The sequence below is a fragment of the Lemur catta genome, chromosome 24 (assembly GCF_020740605.2).
Source record: "Lemur catta isolate mLemCat1 chromosome 24, mLemCat1.pri, whole genome shotgun sequence".
Taxonomy (NCBI): domain Eukaryota; kingdom Metazoa; phylum Chordata; class Mammalia; order Primates; family Lemuridae; genus Lemur; species Lemur catta.
Window position 1 is genome coordinate 14,547,657 of NC_059151.1, and position 24,087 is coordinate 14,571,743.

At 34.1% G+C, this 24,087-nt stretch overlaps 1 protein-coding gene across 1 annotated transcript in view; it reads left to right on the forward strand.

The window, feature by feature from the left end:
- Nucleotides 1-4,793: 4,793 nt before the first annotated feature.
- The window catches only part of LOC123627273 (ankyrin repeat domain-containing protein 26-like), a 32,510-nt gene continuing 13,216 nt past the window's right edge, over nucleotides 4,794-24,087 (forward strand). The window contains exons 1-7 of the mRNA XM_045536740.1: nucleotides 4,794-4,850; nucleotides 7,292-7,385; nucleotides 9,580-9,653; nucleotides 12,951-13,126; nucleotides 20,613-20,646; nucleotides 20,922-20,994; nucleotides 23,509-23,722. Coding sequence (XP_045392696.1) covers nucleotides 4,794-4,850; nucleotides 7,292-7,385; nucleotides 9,580-9,653; nucleotides 12,951-13,126; nucleotides 20,613-20,646; nucleotides 20,922-20,994; nucleotides 23,509-23,722 — 722 coding nt within the window. The remainder of the gene's footprint in view (nucleotides 4,851-7,291; nucleotides 7,386-9,579; nucleotides 9,654-12,950; nucleotides 13,127-20,612; nucleotides 20,647-20,921; nucleotides 20,995-23,508; nucleotides 23,723-24,087) is intronic.

Below are 24,087 nucleotides of genomic sequence, written 5' to 3' on the forward strand. Positions count from 1 at the left end.
AGGAGCAGCTCACAAATGGGGAAATGAAGAAGGGGATGACAGGGAAGAATTCATGGAGGAAGGGCAAGATAAATACAAAGTTTGATTAAGAGAGTCAAGATCACACAAATTATTATGAAAAGATAACAGAAATAGTGGAGATAAATGATAGTGGGAACTCTCTGTATTGTAAGGCATGTTAGAAATTGTTTTCATGCAAATCAAGAAAAGAAAGGCAATGAAAAAGAGGCTGATATTCTTTTAAAAAATTATATATTGGTTTAATGAAAAACAAACAGAAAAGTTAAGGGTGGCTATAATTAATATATTGTACATTTAAAACTAGCTATAAGAGAATAATTCAAATGATTCTGCCATAAAGAACAGATACTATTTAACATGATGCGTATCTCAAGTACACTGATAAGATTCTAGAAATGTATCAAAATTTATGTCCCTTCAAAATTTGTACATCTATTATGCTCAAATAAAAACTATGTAAAAAGGAAAAAAATGAATCCTCATTTTTAAAAAATTATTAAGGTAATACATTTAATCTAGTAAATTATTAAAGTAATATATTTAATCGAGTAAAACCTATGTTCCTGGATAATGCAAAGTGAAATATATTTCAGGCCTTATCTGATATTATGAATTATTAATTTTTGACTCTTTCATTTCTTCTTTAAGGTTTATAACTTATCTTTTGCATATCCATAACTTACTTAAATAATTTGTGTTACTGTTTGGTATAATCTTGACAATCATTTTAGATCTGTTTGAAAATAGAGAAAGGAATAAACATTTTATTTGATCTTTTTAAAAATTTCAGGTTATATAAGGGAGGTTCTTAATTGGTATTCATTAAATAAGAATATAAATTTTGAGCTGCAACCCTCTTGAAGAAATAAATGCTACAATTTTTTTCTGGACATGTGATTTATCTTGTGCCAATAATTTCTACATATACCAGACACACATATGTATACATCACATGAATGCAATCATAATTGATTACTGTTCCCTAGAATAAACTACTTATTGTCATAGCATTATAAAGAAGAGGGGACTGTCAACAGAGCATACACATTCATCTCTGGAAGATGGTTGTTTACTTTTAAAAAATATTTCTAGCTTTGGGGACATTTTATTTTATTCTTAGGAAGCTTTATTAAGTTTAGTATTCATAGTTGTTATATCTTGCACATAAATTTTTTCATCTGCAAAACTCAGAAAGCCTGTAGACTTGATTCTGTAGTCCTCTCTCCACTCCTTATGTGAATATTGGGGCCTGTTTGACAATTGTAGATGTATTTGAAGATTCTTAAATCTTCAATTCGGGTAATCATAGCTTTATGTTCTTTATAGTAGATGCTCTCTCCAATTTTTAACTACCGTCCTATATGATGGAAATAGGAAATTAGAACTATGAGTATGTTGCTTACATGGGAGTAAGAAAACAAGGTGAAATTTAATGGAGGGCTTTATGTTTCTTTCTTACATGATCATAGTACTTAGAAATGCATCATAATTCTGCATCACATAAGCATTTCTCTTCTACAGTTTAAAACTTTAAGATTAATTTTATTTTTTTTAGTGTCATTCCTTTTTTATTTTAATTTTTTTAATTCAGGATATTTTTGGGGTGCAAACATTTTGGTTACATGAAATATTGTTTGCCTCACCCTAGCTAGGGCTATAAGAGTGTCCTTCCCCCATACAGTGTACCCCATTTCCATTAACTGTGGGTTTACTCCCCTCAGTCCTCCACCCTCCACTTGACCAGCACCCAGTGAGTATTACTACCCTGTGAGCACCTTAGTGTTTATCAGTTAGTACCAATTTGATAGTGAGTATATGTGGTGCATGTTTTTTCATCCTTCTGATACCTTACTTAAAAGGATGGGCTCAATCTCTATCTAGGATCACATAAGAAGTACTAGATCACTGTTCTTTTTTGTAGTTGAGTATTATTCCACAGTATACATATATCACATTTTATTAATCCACTCATGTAGTCATGGGCACTTGGGTTGTTTCCACAGCTTAGGAAAAGTGAATTGTGCTGCTATAAACATTTGATTGCAAATGTTTTTGTTCTCTTCCTTTCAATAGATGCCTAGTAGTGGGATTGTGGGATCAAATGGTATCTCTATTTTTAGCTCTTTGAGGTATCTCCAAATTACTTTCCACATGGGTTGTACTAATTTGCAGTCCCACCAGCAGAATAAGAGTGTCGCAATCTCTCGTATCCATGCCAGCATTTGTTATTTTGGGCCTTTTTATTAGAGGCCATTCTCACTGGAGTTAGGTGATGTCACATTGTAGTTTTGATTTGCATTTCCCTAATGATTAGAGATGTTGAGCACTTTTTTATATGTTTGCTGGCCATTAATCGTTGAGCACTTTTTTATATGTTTGCTGGCCATTAATCTGTCTTCTTTTGAAAAGTTGCTGTTCATGTCCTTTGTACATTTATTGATGGGGCTATTTGATTTTTTTCTTGTTGATTTTCTTAAGTTCTATATAGATTCTTATTATCAGCCCTTTTTCAGATGTGTAGAAAGCAAATATTTTCTCCCATTCTGTAGTTTGTCTGTTTGCTGTAATGATAGTTTCCTTGGCTGTGCAGAAGCTTTGTAATTTGATCAGGTCCCATTTGTTTATTTTTGTTGCTGCTGTGATTGCTTGGGAGGTCTTCTTCATAAATTCTTTGCCTAGGTGGATGTCTAAAAGACTCTTCCCAACATTTTCTTTCAGAATGCTTAAGGTTTCGTGCCTCAGGTTTGAGTCCATTATCCATCCTGGGTTGATTTTTGTAAGAGGTGAGAGGTGGGGATGCAGTTTAAATCTTCTGCACATGGACATCCAGTGTTCCCAGCACAACTTGTGGAATAGAGATTCTTTTCCCATATGTATGCTTTTGTCTGCTTTGTTGAAGATTTCATGACAATATGAGGATGGTTTTATGTCTGGGATCTCTGTCCTATTCCAAAATTCTATATCTGTGTTCTTGTGCCTATACCATGGTGTTTTGGTTACTATAGCCTTGTAGTAAAGTTTGAAGATACTTTCAGACCCAAGGTCAAGGGCTGGAAAACAAACTTCCAAGCAAATGGAAACCAAAAGAGAGAGGCCATAGAGATTCTGATTTCAGACAGCATAAATTTTAAAATAGCAAGACTAAAGAAAGACAAAGATGGTCACAAAATCATGGTGAAAGGAAAAGTCCAACAAGAAGGATTAACAATACTTAATATCTATGCATTGAACACAGGAGCACCCAGATACATAAAGCAAACCCTGTTTGATCTAAATAGCATGATAGACAGTAATGCCAAATTAGGGGGGGATTTCAGCACCCCACTGACTCAATTGGACAGATCCCCAAACAAAAAGTAAGCAAAGAAATAATGGACTTAAACAAAGCTCTAGAACAAATGAGTATAACACACATCTACAGAATATTCCACCCAAATAAAGCTGAATATACATTCCTCTCATCATCTCATGGAACTTTCTCCAAAATTGATCGAATGCTACGCCACAAATCAGACCTCAACAAATTTAAAAACATAGAAATTGTACCATGTATCTTGTCAGATCATAGTGGTATAAAACTAGAGATCAATTCCAACAGAAACACTGCTTCACAAGGTCATGGAAATTAAACAATCTCTTGCTGAATGATTACTGGGTCAAAGGAGAGATCCAGATGGAACTTAAGATTAATTTAAAAAATAGTCTTCTTGCAGCATCTTTAATTGGTACTTTAGAATTAAATCTTTTTATTCAATTTAAAAATGTATGTTATGAAAATATTCCAGAAATAAATATTTTCATATATTAGTACTATTATATCTCACATTCTTCAAATTTTTAAAGGTATAGTTGAAACAATTGAACCATATTTTTCCTCCTCTTGTTCTCATTTTCAAAATTTCTGAGTTCTGTATAGAATTTCATTATTTAATTCTACCATTTTCATATACTTTACAAATACTCATCCTTTTTCTCACATTGCCCTGTCTTGAAATGCTTCACACCCATTCTCAGCACTTTTTCTATCTTTCATAATGTGGCCATATATCTTTGCAGTATTTCCTGACCTTCCCAGGCAGAACTCACTGCTCTCTCCTTTGTGCCCTTACTGCCCTTTATTCACTTTAATTGTAGAAGCAGTGAATTATTCTTTTCCATCTTTCTTTCATACATCTCATACTCCTCTTGAATCTAGGGCAAAATCCATCCTTTTTTTATATTATCAGCTTCTGCCAGAATAGTGCCTGTGCTTTGATAGACAGAGTAATGTTCATTGTCTTATAGACTAATTGAGTGAGTGAGTGAGGGAATAAATGCAATGTTTTCTGAAGTCGGGATTTTTTTTTTTTAATAGGAAGGAGCAACAAAGCCAGCATCTGGACAAAAGGAAAATGGTATTGGTATTATTGAACATGCTCCACGAGAGCAAAAAGTAATGTCAATTTTATTTATGTGCACAAAAATAACAGAAGTGGTAAGTTAGCGAATATCTATGATACTCTTTAATCCTTAAATTCCATCACAAAAAAAGACATTTAAAGTATGCAGACCCAAATATATTATCCATTTCTTTTAAATATATTTCTTTTGCTGTCTTTCTTCATACTGTCTACTTTTTTCTTCCTAAAACTGGTTCAACCTTGAAATTATTTTTGCCATTAGTTTTATTTTATTGAAATAAAAATGAATGGTGATAGACTTGTATATGTATTTAAAATGTATGATAAAAATGTTCTCATGAATGTATCTGTGAATACCATTTTATAGACAAGATGTCTGCATTAGAGTCTGGAAAAAATGAAGATGCAGAATCACCTCAGGATTTGGAGGTACTGTCTATTGTTGTTGTTATTTTAAAATATAAGTATCAAATGATGTTAGAACCTAAAAGGAAATGTTTAGACTTTATGTTCTCAGCTCTGTTTATGCCCGTAAAGAGTTATTTTCTTGTATTTTCAGCTCACAATTAACAAATTGGTTATTATTGCATAGTACAATTCTTCTCACCTGTGGGATTCATTTAAGAAGCTACTATAGTATAGTGCAAAAAAATAAAGCTTAGAAAAGGAATCAGTTTGGGTTCCCAAGTTAGGTTTTTCTACAACAAAAGAATTATTCCAGGTCAACTTTGATCAAATGAATCATTCTATGTTATATGTGGGTGTGTAAAAGTCCTAATGATACTCAGAGAGAAACTGTTTGAACTATTGTCTTTTCCAACGTGGAACTTAAAAAGATAATATCTGCAACTTGAAGGTGTTCGTGTAACTGGATTGTTAAGTATAGATCTGCAAACAACATTTCCAGAGAAGGAAAAGTATGGGAACAGTAAATATGTAGGACTATAGTAACAACAGTTCAGTTTAGTGGAGTTTTAATAAGTAGAATTCATTTTTAAAAATAGAACACATTGGATATTTTTGTGGCATCCATGTTTGTACTAGTGTCAGCATAATATAATGACAGTGTACATTGAAGTGACAACTGTGGAAAGATATGGGAAGGGTCTGATGATAGAACAGCTGCTGCACAGTGGTACCAGCACTGAGTGGAAGCCAGAAGACATGTTAGTGTCCTGGTGCTGTCGCTTAGTAGCCATGCAATCTTGAAAAAAATGAATGATGTATCCTATTCAGATATCAGTGACCTTCTTCATAAATATGGTACTAACATCTATTCCTTAAGTACACGCAATGAACAAATGTGGTAAGAAACATAAAAACATTTTGTAAACTGGAGAGAGTGTTTATACCATTGAAGGACCAAATGATTACACTGATATTCACTGACTTAATAAACGCTGAAAGTACTTTTTGCAAACCAGAAGGCAGTAGTCCTAAGAAAAGAATGGAAGTTATAGCAAGCATATGGATTCCTAATTTTGGTTATGTTAAGTTTCCCAGCAGACTATTACCAGAGATGTCCTGTAGGAATATAGTGATTTGATGCTTGAGACCTTCCTGATGGGATTTTAAATGTTTTGACGTTGATTAAATGTCTGTTATTGAGTACCAACTACATGCTGGGAAGTAAGACACTGAATATACAAGATGAGGGAATATGCTATGGGGTAGGAAGAGAAAAATAAATAAACAACAAAGACCTATAGGTCATTATAAGTTCTGCATATAAAGAACACCGAGACTGGTTAGAAAATATTGAGGTAGTTTGTAGTTAGGATGGGGATGGAAATGTGAATAGAATTCTGTAGTCAGAGAAGATCTTTCTGAGAGTGACATTTACATCACCGACTTTCACATGACTAGGAATGAGCAAGCCACGTGAAAGTCTAGGAGGAGGACATTCTGGATGGAGAGATGAGTGGATCACATCTCTTCATTTTACCCTGAACATCCTGGAATGACCAGGAAGCAGGAAATGGGACAACCACCATCCTACTCAATTATTATTAAGTATAGAAAAAATGTACAAATAAGTGTCCAGCACCATTTAGATGCTTTATGAATAAATATTCTTATTATTCTCTCTTCATTAAGGTTTGCTATTCTTTTTTGCAGTTTTCTTTTTAATTGGGAAAGAGTTACATGTACTTTACTTTGTGTATCTCTAATATTTGTTTGCTTTACCTTGTACATGTGTAACATTTCCTTGGTTTTATTGAAATATGACATAAAAATATGTTTTCTTACTACTCCATCGTTTTATTCATCCGTTTATACTATCAGTAAAAATTTTATTAAAAAATATTTAGATATTTGCAAGCCCTTATTTCCAAAATGATGCAGCTTGTTAAATGTGCTATTCTTCCTGAACTTGACATACTCTGATGTTTGTTATCATGCTAGGTATCTTATTTTAACACTAAACATTTGTAAAGTTAAAATTATTCTAAATATTTAATTATGTAATTATTATAGTAGGTGTATTGTATGTATGTATATATATTAAATACTCTTCTTATTTTTGGTGGGGATTGTAAAGTACAATCAGGTATTTTGAAGTTACTTCCTTGTTGAAATGTGCATACCCATTAATATTTTGTCTGTGACTATATTGCCTTTTTCCTCCATTCTTGGTTTTCAGAGTCAATAGCCAGAAATAGATAAAAGGTAACCTTGAGCTGGATAACATATGTAAAGTTCCCTGTACAAATGTTTTGGTTTTCAATACATACTTCTCTTATTTTTCAGTCTAATTGCCTTTACAATAGGAAATTCAGGTAGTTTTAAGAATATGATTGGAAAATTTTGATGGAATTCATTATTTTCATTTTTTAATTGAAACTTATTATTGATATTAATTTTAACAGAGTGTCTCCACGAATCTCCCACAGAAGTATGGTGGTGATTTACGGTGGGCTGCAGTTCACAAACAAGAATACACCGTAAATGGACAAGTAGAAGGTAAGAACCATATTTTATTAAAAGAAAATCATTTAACAGACTGTTTATTTAAAAACATGTACACTGATACATTCTAAAATCCAAAGAATATCATCAAGCCTCAAGAAGCAGGCATATGTAATGGAGGGTGGTCAAATAAAATAATTCTTCAGAAAAAGGAAGAGCAGAGTGTTTGAAATGTGGGAAGCATATAAAGTGAGCTTCCAATACCAGAGTGTGTCAGAGAAGTATAGCAAACATTTCTCACTCTTCTTATCTCCCTCACTGTTGGGAAGGCACTAAGGATTGAGGCACCTAAGCCTGCAGCACTATCTTTTCTATACCACAGAGGAATAGAAGCATATGTGGTCAGCTGTACACATGCATAATTTAATGTGGTTTGAAATGTTCTTACTTCATAGGGTAGAATTAGTACTGCTCAAGATAAAAACTTTGGAAAGAAGAAGAGAATAGGGTCAGTTATGGAGAGATGAGGGAAGATAGAGGCTGATAAGCAGCCCATTAGAAACATTATGACTTGTAATACAATTTCATTTGTAGGGACATGATAGGGAGGAACATGAGGCTAGATTCCAAAAGGGTCAGTTCAGGTAGAGGAATGTGGAAGTACACTCAGTGTAGACCAGAGCGTCTCAAACTTTCATCAATCAGCTGTGTTAAAAATGCACATTCTGAGTCAGCAGCTCTGGGATTCTGCATTTCTAGTAACTTCTCAGCTGATGCTCCTGCTGGTGGGCCTTGGGTATAGACTTCTTTTTAGAGAAATATGGAAGAAGAGCCATTGGATAACAGTTTAAGACATTACAGGATCAGGGGAAAACATTATTTTGTTATCATTTCTGAGCATGTTTGTAGCCAGAGGGGAAGGAGCCAAGTGATGAGGAAGGAGAAATTAGAGATGTGAGGTACTACTGCTAAATGAAGAGGAAAGATGTGGTGGGAATAATAAATCAAAGATGTTGAAGGAGGAGAATAAGGGGCACAGATCTCTACATGACTGCTGTAAAGGAAGAAAGATTGTGAGGGGTGAAGGAAGGAGGAATGAAAGAAGTTAGGAAGGTGATTTTGGAGTTGATGAGGAAACTTGGGAGGACTTCAGATGACTTCATTATATTTACACTCAAACACAAGCTTAGATTCTTGCTGCTTTAAAGGTTAGTAGAAGCAGGAGGGAGTGCTAGAATTCGGGTGAACAATACTAATTTATTTTTCCTCCCCATAGCTGTCAGACAGCAAATATACATGTTGCATTAATATTAGTTAATCAAATGAGATTAATTTGAATATAGAAGCATCAGCTGCTTTTTTAAGATAGCTAAATTTTTGGTAAGGTAATTGTTTCATAAAAGTCTTTTAAAGACTACTTGGTAACCCAACTAATTTTAAAAAGAAAAAAAATTACAGAGTTCATTCCTTGAATACTAAATTTGTTATTTCAATATAGAAAATTTATTATACATTGTTTCTTAGATGTGGTGTTAAGGCTTTTTGTATGTGTGTGTATCAAGAAAGTTTAAGATGACTAACCCAGTGGATACAAGAAACGTAGGCATACCAATGGCCATATAACTAATGAAAAAGGTGAATATTTTCATTAACTAGCATTCTGCAAATGAATCCAAGCTGATCAGATCAGAATAGTTTTTCTGATGAAAGATGAATTATGCTCTCAACTGCATTGCAGCTGAGTACTTCTAAATCGTGGGACAAATTGAAGAACATGATAACTAATTATAGTATAATGGTACAAATGATTCTGCTGGGTTGTGTTACAGATATGCTGTAGCATTCTCCCATCAGCTTTGATGGTTACCCCCTCAGGGTCATGACTTTCTCCGCTGATTAATGATCCCTTTTCCCCTCATCAATCAGCATGTTCACACAGATCTATGGCCACTTTTCTGTTCAGTTAACAGACATAGCTAATAGTTAATAGAATTTGTGAGTGAATCTTTGAGATGTTGTATGCCTTGTACCAGGTGTCTCCCCAAGTGGTTTCTTGAAGTTTGGGTTTTTTTTCTTTTTTTAATTAGAAGTATTTCTTAAAGAAGTAAGTATTTCATCATAGATTTAGCTTCATTTAAACTCTAAATTTATACAATGAAAATTTTATTTTCTATCTATTTCTATAATGACTGTCTTTTACCTCACTCTTCTAACGAATCCAATTTAATTCAATGTATGGATTTTTTAGCAGAAGAAGACCTAGAAGTGACATCAGAGAATGAGCAAGAGAGTCCTGAAGGAAGTGAAAATAACCAGCCACCGGTGTGTAAAGATTTAAATTTAAATTTCTGGTTTAACATAATTTTCTTCATTTTAATAACATCATTTTGCACTAACCTGTTAGAGTAAATAATCATTTACTATTTTATAATTTTATTTATTTATATTTTTATTTTTCCAATTTATTTCTTTATTTATTTTCATTTTTCAAAAAAATTTCAGAATATTGTAGGTCTACAAACATTTTGGTTATGTGTAATGCCTTTGCATTGCCCAAGCCAGAGCTACAAGTGTGGCCATCCCCCATACAGTGTGCTGTGCGCTCATTAGTTATGAGTTTACCTACCCCCATTTATAGTAGTTATGCAACTGAAAATATTCTTACAATCTCTAGTAATTTATTGCTGATGTTTACCTTGGAGTTGAGGCACATGTTTTTCCAAATTTTGTTTACTCTTCCATTTTTACAACTTCCTTACATGATAAAGAGTGTGACATCAAATATCGAATTATAAGCAATAGAAATTATGAGTAATTTAAGAGTGATGACCACTGAGTTGTATTCATGTCAAAGGAATAACCATTGCCAGTGGTTCAGAATTTTCAGTTTTATGTTATCAATCATTAATGGCATGGTTAAAGCTTTCTTCTGCCTTGTGGTCTGTAATTGACTTCATCGTCTATGTCCAGGGTGAGAATAGGGTCATAAAGTCATCTGTACTGTCTGTTAAGGGACTCATATCTTTAAGAAGGGGTCCTTTGGTGTTAGGGTACAAACAACTTTCTAACTTGTTTTAATGTGGGAAATCATGAAATGTTATTATATTTTTAAATTCACTGTCATTAGGAGACTTTAGACTGTTAGTGGCCTCTGAATGGAGGTTTTTTCCAAGTTTTTGGTGTTAATCAGGAAAAGAATTTTAGGATGGACCATGAAAGTCAAGCAGGAAGCTTTATATTGAATGATTGAAAGCCACAGTGCACTCTCTCAAGAGTAAGAGAGTGGGAAGGCTTTGAAAAGAGCATCTGCATCAGGAGGAAGAGGTTTTTGGTGTTTTGAAGTCTTATTAATCGAGGGGAGGAGTATTTATGAGTAAGGGGCTGACTTTTGCTATGAATTTGGGTAGTAATTCCTAAAATTGGGTTTGCTCTCATTTTAATACTGTATATGGCTGTCTTTGAGCCATCATGGTGATTTCAAGGGTGGAGCAATTGTAAAACTCCAGTAATAATTGGCCTAAGTTCATGTAAAATGACAGAAATCATAATGACAAGCCAGCTGAAGCTGGTTCTTGCCTATGGTTAACAGCCCCTCTAGTCAGCTCCTGTCTAAGGGTTATTTACTGTAACATCTGCTCCCACTTTGCAAGTCCCCACATGTGATCTCAGCCCTGTCTCTGAAACTTCTCTTCTAACAAGACTATATTAGAACCAGTCTTAAGCAGATTGTCCATCTAGATTCGTGACATTATCATCTTATGGTATATCATTTGAATTAACATTTAAGAAATTCCTTTTCTTTCTAATTGGTGTGTTGATTTTGGATCCTAATAATTAAAAGTGTGACACTCTCCAGTTAGCAATCTTTAGAAAAAGTACTTAAGTGCTACCCTTTCTACTTTCTCTTCATCAATTGCCTGATCCATTCTGATTTTCTACTTATAAAAGTTCATGGGTAAGATGGAGTTATCTAAAGATATAATTGTATATAGAAATAGATTTTATCTGTTATCTAAATGATAGGAGTTCAGAATATTTTTTTCATAATCATTATTCCTTAATCAACCTGTTTCTCCATCACCAGTCTTCCAAGTGGCCTAAGGACTGGGAAGCTAATTCATTCATATGCCATATCATCTCAACAAGAATAAATGTAAAATAAGTTAATAAAAGTATGTAGTAAGGTCTAGGATTTTTTCACCCCCTAGTGACTTAAAGATGAATTGCATTGATTTGAACAATAAAATGAAAATACAGTGGGAAGGAAGCAGTGACTGAGAAGAGATAAATATGTGTCTAACCTTGAGATTTGCAACAAATATGCCCAGCCAAGTGAATCTGTTTAATGTGCTTTTATGTGTGCAAGATTCATCTATTTTATTCAAACTGTTGGAACTTAAAATTCCATCATAACCACTTTAAATATTATTGACCAGAAACATATATAGTTCCACATAGCTTTTAAAATCGCCACTCTCAAATGTTTGTGAAATCAGAATTTACATTATGTTGCAAATATGGTATAAGATTTGACAAGTATGATTTGATCATATGAGTAGAAAAATCCCCAGCCAAAAATACAGTATTTGACTCCAAAATGGAAAGGTGAGTTCTGTACGTTGAGTTTTAAAGCTACACAAAAATCTAGAGATACTCTTTTTTAAATGTCAATGTAGATGAGGCCTGCCCCCCAATTAAGGCATTTAGTTATTTTGCCAAAGTCAGACAGTTAATTTATCTGACTAGTTTTTGACTAGTTTAATCTCGTAATTTACCTGATTCAGCATGATGCAATTCCACTATCTCTTTTTCTTTTTTTGTCAGAAATTGCTAGGTAATGCCACTTTAGGAGCTTTGAATGAATCATTTAATCTTTCTCGGTTTTACTCCAGTTATCAGTAGGTGAAGGAGCTAAAATAGATAATTACTTTATACTGTACATCCTCCAACTGTAAAATTGTATGGCTACTGAATGTGAAATTTGGGAAGCATCTCATTTTTCAGGACTCCACACCAGCAACTGAGCACTTGCACTCTGCTCCTTGTGTGGTGACAAACTTGGTTCATATACATTTGTGTGTATCTTCATCTTTTGATATTTCTCTATCCAAATGAAAAAAGAATGATAAACGGCAGCGGCAAAAGATTAACTTGGTGCAGAAAAGGGAAAGCTTTCTCTCTGTTCCTGAAGCCTTACAATATTGCATCCTCTAAATCTGGCCATTTAACGTAAAATCCAGGTGATAAGACAGAAGAAGACGTGATTTATGTCTTTGTCTTTTTCTTTCTGTCTCTGCCAGTCAAATGGGGGTGGAAATTCCTGTTATCCAGAGAAGAGTGGATGTGAATAACAGCAAAAAATTAAGAAGGGCCCTTTTAGAAATTTGGGAAAATTCTGTTTCATTCACTCAAACAGAAATGAAGTAGACTTTATAAAAATTTCAATAATACCATAATAATTATAATTATATGATAATTATGTACAATAATATTCAAGTAAGCACAAAATATTTAATGATTAAAAATATGACAGTTAAGGTGAGTCAAGGGATAAAATCAATGAAAAGAGAAAAAGTTATTTTTATTGATAAGGTAATAACAATTATTCGTACTATCAAGCTTTCATTAAAGGTTGAAGAAAAGGAGAAGCACAAAAGCAATAAAATGGCAGCATCAGAAAACCTATGTGATGGTGCTGGTGATGACAGTGACGATGATGCATTACTTCAAGAAAGAAAGAGTAGAAAAACTGACAGTTGGCAATTTCCTAGGATGGAGAATGAAGTGTGTGATAGGTAAGCCTGTAGCAATATTTAACAGTAGATAGTTTTATTGTGCTATACAATTAATTCTAATTGGACTAATATTCATGATTAACAAATTTTATGCTTTCCGTAGGTATGTTCAGCCTTGCTCGGTGATCAGAAAAATGCACATTAATGATGTAACATATTTTCCAATGATACTGGCATTTTATTAAAAGATTAGCAGTGTTGGCAAATGTGAGGAAAATGCATTTTGATACACTGTTGGTAAATAAAATTGACAAATCCTTTTTGAAGTGTAATTTAGTAGCATGTATCAACACTTCAAATATGTCACTCCTTTGGCCTACCAGGAACTTAGGATCTGGGACTAGATGCTGCAGGAAAACATGACTTGTAGAAACACATGTAAACACATACGAGTTAAGGACATTTATTCTATATTGTATATAACATACAAGAAGCCAATATATTTATAAAATAGATAGCCTATGTATGTCAAAGATCTATAATATATGTGTGTTCAGAATATTTATACAAGTGTGTTACGTGCATACATGTATATGCATGTTAAAGATAGTTACTGTAACATCATCATCTCAAAAACTTCAAGGTAGTCTACATACCAATCAAGAAGGAAATAGTTACATTGTCATGTCCATATAATAATGTCATATGCAACCATTTAAACAACAAAGTTAGATCTGTAGTGTACTGATTACTTCACAATTGACGGATATTTAAAGCATATAGTTTGATGACACATCTTAAGCAAATTATGTTAGAATTCTTGTAATATCTGCTGAGGTTCAAAAGGATGCTGCATGCTACACTGCAGCTCTACCTTGTTCCCAACAGAATTGCTAATTATTGATTTGTTGGGGTTTTGTTCTCAATGCATGAGTGCTCACCTGCTGGATCCTCACATTAATCCAGATATTGCCAAGGGATTGCATATCCATATCCCATATAAACATTTTCATATTTTGGGTAAAACTTACTAAAATACATCAAAGGATCTTTAATCTACTAACCAGGTATTGGCCACCTCATTCTGTAGAAAGCCAGATAGTAAATGATTTAGGCTTTGTGAACCACAGGGCCTCTGTTCATTGTAGTCCACAAACTGTGATAGACAGTAAATAAATAGACATGGTGGTGTCCCAATTAAACTTTACTTATGAAAACAGGCAGCGGGCTTGACTTGGCCCCAAGACACTAATTTGCTGACCCCCGTGCCAACACCAAGGTGCTGCTAATGTGGTGAATCTTCTTTGTAAAGATAGCCTGAATTCATGGCATTAACCTTCCTTTTAAATATACGTCAGTATGCATCATACCGTATTTTCTACAGTGACTTTATATGTTACAAACATTCAGTTTAAAAATGAGATTATTTTGTGCATTTACCCCTTTTATTCCTGTCCTTGAATCAGTATTTTAGTATGAGTGATTGCTTTCTATATTTGATGAGTATAAAATATCCTGCAATTGGATGATGTTTCTAAAGGCAAAAATACTACTTTTGAATGTTTTGGTGTTTCTGTGGTCTTTTTTATAAGTATGGGCAAAAGTATAAGCAAAAATCAGCTTATATGATCTAGAAATGTTCATAGGATCTTGTAATTCTATAATTTTTGTGAATTTATTCTTTAATACCTTGGTCTGGCGTTTTTTAAAATGCCATATGTATACAATTTGGAAACATTTAAAGTGTGAAAATATACTATATAATTATTTTATAGTGATTGAAATATATAGCTAAACAAGAAGAACATTAGAGTGTCCATGATCATGCCACTTAGGTATGATGGCCTTGAAAAAACTGCCTAGTGTCTGCACATGGACTTGAATTTCTTTGCCATTCACTCTTGAACTCATTCCAGCAATTTTCACTCCCACCTCTAGTGCAAAATTGGTTTTCTCAAAGTTCCCACTGATTTTCACTTTAATAAATCTAGATATAATTTCTGAGACCTCATTTTACTCACTCTGTCAGCAATCTTTTCTCCAGTGAAAAACTCTCTCCATAATCCCTTTTACCCTTGACTTTCAGGATATCACTCACTCACCTGGTTTTTCCTCCTTCTTTTCTAGTTCATCCATCTTAGTCTGTTTTGTGTGTTCATCCTCACACCCCACCTTTCGCACATTGAAGTGTCCCAGGGCTCAGTCCTCAGGCTTCTTTCTCATGACTTTTACTACCTTGTGTGTGCTAATGATTTTCTTAATTCCAGACCTATAGACAAAACTGCCTACTTGACCTCCCTCTTTGGTTAGCTATTAGGTATCACAGCTTACGAGGTCCAAAATTGAGCTATTGATGTTCTTTCTTATACCTCACCCTCATCATGGAGTCTTTCCTACCGGAGTTAATGGGAACCCTTTCAGTTACTCTGGCAAAAACCTTGGTGTAATCCTTGACATCTCTCTCTCTCTCATTCTCTCTTTTTTTCTCCCTCTCTGTCTCTGACATCTCATACCAAATCTGTCAGCAAATCTTGTCAGGTCTTCCTTCAAAATAGATGCAGAAACCATTCACAGATTGGTGAAGCCACCACCAATGTCTAAGCCACCACCATCTGCTGTCTAGATGAGTGTAACGCACTCCTCAATGGTCTTTTTTTCTAGTCCTCTTTCCATCAGTGCTTAACCCAGTGCTCATGTTAAAACAAGTCAGAGGATGTCATTGCTCTGCTCAGAACATCCCAATTGCCTCCCATTTCAGTCAGAGTATATGTCACCATTCTTCTTAATACCTAAAAGGAAGCACATGATCTGATCTTTAGTCCCTCTGCCTTAATTTTCCATTTTTTTTAATCCCTTTAGCTCTGCTACTGCCTCATTGAACTTCTCACTATTCCTTAAACTCTACAGGCCCACCTCTGTACTTGGCAGTTCTGTCTATTTTAAATGGTTTTCCTCAGAAATCTTTCTGGCCTCCTTTTGTCTATTTCTTCAGTTCTTTCCTTAACAACTGTTTTCTCAGCAAGGCTTTTTCTAGACATGCTAACATTTCCACCATGCCTCTTCTCCAACACATAAACATTTCATTATCCTGCTTTACCTTTTCTCCTCTAACATATGATGCAGTTTGCCCAGCTGTTCTGTTTACTGTCATTGTGTGTTTCCTTCACTCTCATGATAGGACTTTTGCGTGTTCACTGCCATACCCCTGTGTCTGGAAAACAGCCTAGCATGTAATGTCATAAGGACCTACTCCATACACTTGTATTAACTGAGTGTATGGAGTTTACCCTGTGGGTATTGTTTTAATCATTAGACTAAATCTCATTTAAAAGTGTGACATGGGTTCATTGTGACAACTTTACCTAGCGATTATGCATTTTTGAATTCTTATGTACACTTTAATAAGCTATATTCTGTATATTTATTTGTTTTCATTTAGGGAGAAAAGCCCAATAATGTGTTTACTCAGTATTTACTCTTTTACTGTAATGATGATTGTTTTACATATGGTAAGACAGATCAAAGGAATTGCAAACTTCATTTGTGTTTATTAAGAAAAGTAAAATATAAGTGAGGTAATTTTAATGGACTTAACAATTCTTTCCAAAGAATGGTGAGCCTTCAATATCTGAAATAAGAAGATGAAGTTGGAATTTATTGCTTTCTCTAGTAAGAGAGCTATGCTGGTGAGGCAGTTTCTTCTGACAGAGCAGTTGCTGATCTTACACAGGGTTTTGGGAAGAGTGGCATTGAAGGACTGGCAGCCTTTCAGAGGAATACATGGGTTGACATCATCTGTACTAGCACGGTTATTTGAGTGACACAGTGGTTGAGTGCTGGGCACTCCCAGGCATGTTTATTGGAATGAGTTTGTGTCTGACTGGCTGTCTCTCAGAAGCAAGTGGCTGATACTGATTGGTGAATGAGGCCAGTGGTCACTGATGGATTGACTAGATTTAAAACTACTTGGGGGTGGCTATTTGTTACCATGGCTACAGATCAGTCATTTTCTAAGTGTGAGGACCAGACATTTTGTGTTGTAATCAGCCTTCTATCAACTATGTTCAAAATGAAAACTATTTGTTATTCTAGAATCGTAAACTTATTTTGCAGTTTGAGTCAAGAGCAGTTGTTTGATAATTGCTCTCAGGAAGATTTCTCCCCAACCCCCTTTTCTTTCTGGCCTGCTTAGTCTTAAACAGAACAGTTATCTACATGATTCATTTTATAGCTGTTACTTTTGTTTTTGTTTTTGATATATTTAAAGGCTCATGCTCAACTCCTAACATAATCTCCTGTGGGAAATTTTGGTTTCTTTGTAAATTCATATACGTATATGATAGTGATTTTCTTACACATGTGTTTATTCCACAAAAAAGTAAATACACTTTTCTGTTGGTATATCTTACTATTTACATTAGAATTAGCTAGGCTAAAAGTATATAAAAGTCAAAAAATTATTTTATTTTCAAACAAAATTATAATTCATCACAATATTACCATTTATAAATCCTATATAGAATGATATATAGGTATTCTAAAAGTAAGGATTTCCCCTAAGATATTTGCCGATTTCTTACATTCATGTTATGTGTGCTTCATGCTATTTCATAACTTTTGAAGTGAAACATTGTCATATTTAAACAGAAAACCAAAAATATAGCACAAATCTAATTATTGCTCCTATGCCTAAGAATCATTTCTTGTAGGCAGTGAGCTCCCAGCTTTCAGTGTAGGATTCAAGGTCAGCGTAGCGTTCACCTCTCAGCATTTGCTTCTATGTATTTTACACTTTTCCTTTCAAGTTCCTAAGAAACACCTAGACACCCTGTGCCTCATCTTGGTACTCACATTCTTTCCTTAAGTTGGTTGGCTTTCTCCTACTTTTTGCCTGGTGAGCTTCTTTTATGTATTTTGTCTGTTCTGTGAAGCCTTCCCTGGGCTCATGTAGAACTTTTCAAAAAGATTCAGTCTTGTGTATCACATTGTATCATAATTGCATTTGACCTCTTTTTTTGAAGCAAGGAATATGTATTTCTTTGCATATTGTTGGTGCTTCATAATATTTTTTTAAATTAACAAGTGAATTGAAATGGAGAAGATGTAGAAGTTTATAAAAAATTCCCTTTTATATATTGTCAATAGAATTATTAGAAAACATTATCTCTTTTATGTGTTTTTTTTAAAGTACTGGTCCTGCATTGCATATAAGGGAAGTAAAGAAAAATGAAAATGAAAAACAGACCTCAAACGAATCTGTGATGAGCAGTGTATGAGAAGGCCAGTTTAGTACCTGGAGGTGTGACTGATGACAGCGGCTGAAGTGAAATAGAATGAAGGAACATAAAATCTATAAGTCCTTTATGTCCTTGTGAAAGAATGTCAGCAGTGATTACTTTTACTGGAAATATAATAGTGTTGTCTGCCAAAACTAGAGAATGCTCAACTGTATCCATGCTGTGAAATGATTGATTAAGATGAGGACAAGTGAACTTGGACAAGGAGTAGAGCAGTAGTTTCTTTTCTTTTTTTTTTTTTTTGTATTTTAAGATAAGTATTATTATTTTTCATTTCAAAATATTAAGAGAGTACAAATGTTTTTGTTACATGGGTGGGTTTTGTAAAACTTGAGTCAGGGCTGTGAGTGTGCCCGTATCCTCTGAGCAGTGTTCAGTATACCCTTCAGGGCGGTCTGTGCCCCTTTCCCTATTTCCCCCTGCTTGATTTCCAATGACTTTCAGTTCCCTGTGTGTCTGTGTGTGCCCCTTAGCTAGTTGTAATTTATTATAGAGTGGATGGAACTAGAGACCATTGTCCTAAGTGAAGTAGCTCAAGAAAGGAGCAGTTTCAATAAATGGTTACCATGGAACCCTGACTGTAGTGGACAGCATGGACAGCTCTTGAGTGACATTTTCCTGGGAAAGGCAATGGAGAAATGGGTAATAACTGAAGAAGAATGTGGGATTCAAGGGAGTTTTATTTCTTTATTTTAAATTAGAAGCTTTTAGAGAATATATTTGTATGCTGTTGGGAATGACCAAGTAGAGAAGGAAATTTAATTTTGTTTACATGTCTGAGCACTAGAAACCTTCATACATTACGTTTTAAGCATTTGTAGTAAACTAATTGTCCTTAGAAGTTCTATTCATGTATGATTTTATAGTAGGATGTTATTTCTTCAGAACTGGTTCAGAAATGAAATTTTCTAATTGAATTAAAGATGCCAATGATGACTTAAAAATTAAACTGTAATAGATAGGATTTTTAAAAAGTGTAGTAAAAACACACAGACACTTAAGGCATATTTATTACAGTTTAAACATTCCTTTTTGACCATGTATATATTACAGTACCTTTGCCAGTAGCATAATAAATACCTATGATTTGGTAAGGTGCTCTAAAGTATCAGGTATATGTGTCAACTTTATAATTATTTAGATTGTGGGGAGGGCTTTCTTCATGTACAATAAAAAAGCAAACTATTATGATCTACCACAGATTATTACTTCTGGATTATAAAGTTCTAAAGTATAAAATAAAGTTTCATTGTACCAACAATGTCATTCACATGTATTACATGCTGAATAAGTATTTGTTGAATGCATGAATGAACAGTTGAATAGATAAATGAATGCTTGCTGATGACGTTCTGTAGAAAAAATAAATGTTTAGTTTATTAAAATAGGTTTCCAAAATTGGTTGAGTATAAAACCTTTTAAGAAAACATTTGTAAGGTTTAGAAATTATTATGTATGATTTTGGAAAGAAATGGAATGATAATATTGTTTCCTCTGCTATCATCTCACTTAAAACACTTAAAAATAAATGTTACTTTCACATCACATGGGGAAACCCATGCTCTGGAGTCAGAAATCTGGGTTTGAATGCTGGGTCTGCTACGGACAAGCTTTATGGGCTTGAGCAAGTTCTGTGGCCTTTCTGTGCTTAGCTTCTTCCTTTATAAAATACCTAATGTGTCACCTACCTCACAGGATTATGGTGAGGACAAAAATGAGTTTACCACATGCACAGTGCTTAAAATAATGCATAGTATCTGCATAATAAGTTCGGAATGAGCTAGCTAATACCATCATGAGAAAAACGTTTCCCTCATATAAGGACATAAGTATGATTTCCCAAATAGGTTTCAGTGCCAGTAAAAGCTTGTTTTTAGTGAAAAGGAGAATAATCACAATAAAAATACCCTGATAGATTTCTTTCTATCAAATAATGTAGCTAAGATGTGTTTCCTTTTGTTTTGAATGTCAGAAAGCTTGATCTAAATTTAATTCTTTGTTATATTATTAATATATTTTCTGTATCTCTTCATATTACTTTCTATCATTTAAACTTCCTTGTAAAAATTATTATATTTTATATTGCCTGTAAATATAATTACCTGTAACATTTTGAAGAGGAGAAATAAATTTACATATGAATTTTATCATATAAAAATTAGACATTTTATATATACAAAAGTTTTAGCTATTCTTTGTATTTCATATATTTATTGTTTGTCTGAAAGAAATTGTTTGTGTTTTTCCAGGCCTGCAAAGAAAACACCTAATGAAAAGAACAAGGTATTTAAAAATAAATTATCAAAAATATTGTTAGAATATGTATTATACAACATAAAATAAGAAAATAGTGGACATTTTGTTGTAAAGTCATTTGCTTTGAAAAAGTGGTAAGAAGCAGTAGGCATCGATAAAGGTATCCTTCGAACAAAAATCCATTTCTTTTAGAAGAACCTATGATTTTATTCATATAAAAGTTGGATAACTAGCACTTCTGTACATTTTTTTATGCTATGAGTATTTGGAGACATATTGAAGCAGTGTTATTTATTTTGTAGGTGAAAGAACAAATACAGTCTATGGGTGACCATGATGACTTAACTTGGTCATCTGCAACGGCCCCAGAGGATTGTGAGTTGCCTTCCTCTTACTATCAGCATTTTATCTTGCTTGTTGAACAGCTTGGAATGTATTGTAAAGGTAGAACCATTGTATAAATGTAAGACCTTCTTACGTATCCTAAGTAACATATATGTACCCATTGCTTAGCACTGCACCATACAGCACTGATGTGCTATAGTCACGAGTTCATCCCAGAAATATACTTTATGTTAATGTACAATTAGAACTAATGTATATTGTGCACTCTCAGCTGAAGAGTTATGATAATTCCACTGTGTTTTTCTCTGTGTGAATGGCATGCCCAGTCTTTTTGTTGACTCTGCTTCTCCTCCTACCTATAGCCAAGGGCAGGTTGCCATTAACTCCCACCTAGAATATTGGAATACACTTAAAACTGTTTTCCCTTCTACCCTAGCTGCCCAAACTGTGGTCTACTCTTCAACCATAATTATATATTTTGAAAACTCCAGATCTCATCATGGTCCTCCCTTGCTTAAAACGCAGCTATCACCTTTCATTGCTATAAGGTTAAAGATCTCAATTCTCCAGCATTATACTGCATAATTTTCTACCCTTCTTTCTCTCTGTGTTCCAGCCACCATCTTAGATGCTTGTCGCTCTAATCAATGGCTTTCATGAAGCATAATTAATATATGATAAAGACATAGATAAAATATACATTTTGATAATTTTGGACACATATGGAGACATTAAACCATCACCACTGTCAAGATAGTTAACATCCATCACTCACAAAAGTCTCCTCATGCCCCTTTATATTCCTTTATTAAGAAACTACTCAATTGTTTTCCAAAGTATTTGTACAGTTTTTCATTGCCATCAGCAGTATCTGACAGTTCTGGTTGCGCTGTATTGCCACAAACACCATGTTGTGCCATTTTTTAGAATTTTTAAATTTTAGGCATTCTGGTGGGTGTGTATTGTGCATATCATAATGGTTTCAATATACATTATCCTAATAACTAATAACCTTGAGCATCTTCCCATATGCTTACTTGCCATCTGTATGACTTCTTTGTGAACTATCTTTTTGGAGGTTTTTTAAAATATATTTTGGATACTTTTACTTTATTAACAATGTTTTTGTTTTTTTTTTTCTGCAAGGACTTTGTCCCAGTTTGTGGTTTAACTTTTCTTTCTGTTGGTAGTATCTTATAAAGAGAAAAAGTTTATAGTTTTAATGAAGTCCAATTTATCTATTTGTTCAATTATGGATTTTGATTTTCATAGCATGTCTAAAATGTCTTTGCCCAGCATAAGATCACAAAGACTTTCTCCTGTGCTTTCTTCTGGAAGTTTTCTAGTTTTAGGGCTTATATTAATATTTGGATCTATGGTTCCATTTTGAGTTCATTTTTGGTTATTGATATTCAATTGTTCTGGCACCAGACGGTATCTTTCCAATTATATAATGGAGTTTAATTATTTCAGTGATATTGTATAGTTTTCAGTGTATAGGTTTTCTTGATTTTACCAGTTTTATCTGTATTTCATTGTTTGATGAAGTTGTAAATATTTTTAAAATTTTAATTTGCTTGTTTTTTGCTAGTATGATTTTTTTCCCAGCCTGGCTCATGGGAATGGCCACTCTTCCTGGCTCTGTGTGAACACCAGGCATGGTTTCCTCTATTTCTTTTAGCTTTTCCCCACCCCCCACCCTTGGTTTAGGTAGTTTCCTAGCACACATGCACTGTTCGTTACTCTACTAAATACCCGACAGGGGATCTCTGCAGGTCTCCAGGTTTCTTTCCCTGTGCTATTCTCTCCTATCCAGTGTTCTGTCCTGTGATCTCTCTCTGCCTTGGTTTTACCAGACTCTCAGCTTCATCACCTCAACTCGGGGAGTCTGGGAGACTCTACCTGAGGTTCTTCCTCCCTCAGTCATGGCCTGGAACGTCTGTCAAGGCAGAGAGCTGAGGCATTCATAAGGCTTAGCTCACTTGTTTCCTTTCTTTCGGGGATCATGGTCTCCATTGCTTGAAGTCCACTGTCCTGAAAATCGTTGTTTAATGTGCCTTGTCTATTTTGTTCTGGTTCTTTCAGGTAAGAAGGTCAATCAGCACCTGTTCCTCCAACTTGGCTGGAAGCAGATTGCAGTGGAGCTTCAGCCCAGGCTGTAGAGTGGCTGGAATGTTTTCCTTCTCCCTTTGCTCAACTGCTTCCTTTCATCTTCTGTTTTTCAGTGTTGCCATCCCTTCCTCAGAGACAGTTCGCTGGGCTCAGTGTAGATCAGTTTTTCTTAAGTGCTCATAGAACTCTCTTTACTTATAGCATCTATCTGAATTTATAATTGTCTTTGTTCCTGACCACACTTAAAGTATTTAAATAAGAACAGAGGTCTTATCTGTTTTATCTTCAGAGCTGGGTGTAAGGTCCTCCACATTGCAGGCCCTCGCTATATATTTGTTCATTGTATGAATGAGTGACTGTTAAATGTGCAGTCCTTTATATCCCAAAAGTACTCATGTATTTTATATCTTTATTGTTTTCTCCCTAATACAGATTTTGTTATCCTATTGAAAATGCAAGATGCCATTCTTTCCCAGCAAAGATTAGTAGAACTTAAAAGCAATGAGTGTGAAAGACTCACAATAAAAATTGGAAAAATGGAAAACGAGGTTAGCGTTCTGCAAGATGAGCTCTATGAAGCCAAAAAAATAATGTCACAGTTAAATTATGAAAAAGCCGTATGGGAATGTGAACTCTCTACTTTGAGGTATGACATCCTAGTTTTAAAGAAATGTTTGCATGTACTGTTTACTTCACACTAAAGATCTACAGGAAAATTTGAGTAATTGCTACTTCCATTCTGGGGTTTAACAGGGGTAAAATCTGTGATGTTGTAGAGTGTGAAATTCTTCAAAGTAAGACAGTAAGTTATAAACTGTGAATATGTCTACTAATAAACAAATGCATATTCTTTTACTACTTAATGCTAATGGCTACATAGAAGTCTAAAATTTGGCAATCTCATTATTCCAGAAATTATATTTTGAATTTTAAAATTTTCTGTATTATAATCAATGCTACAAGGAACAGCTTTGATATAAATATTTTCCTACATTTCTAACTATTTACTTT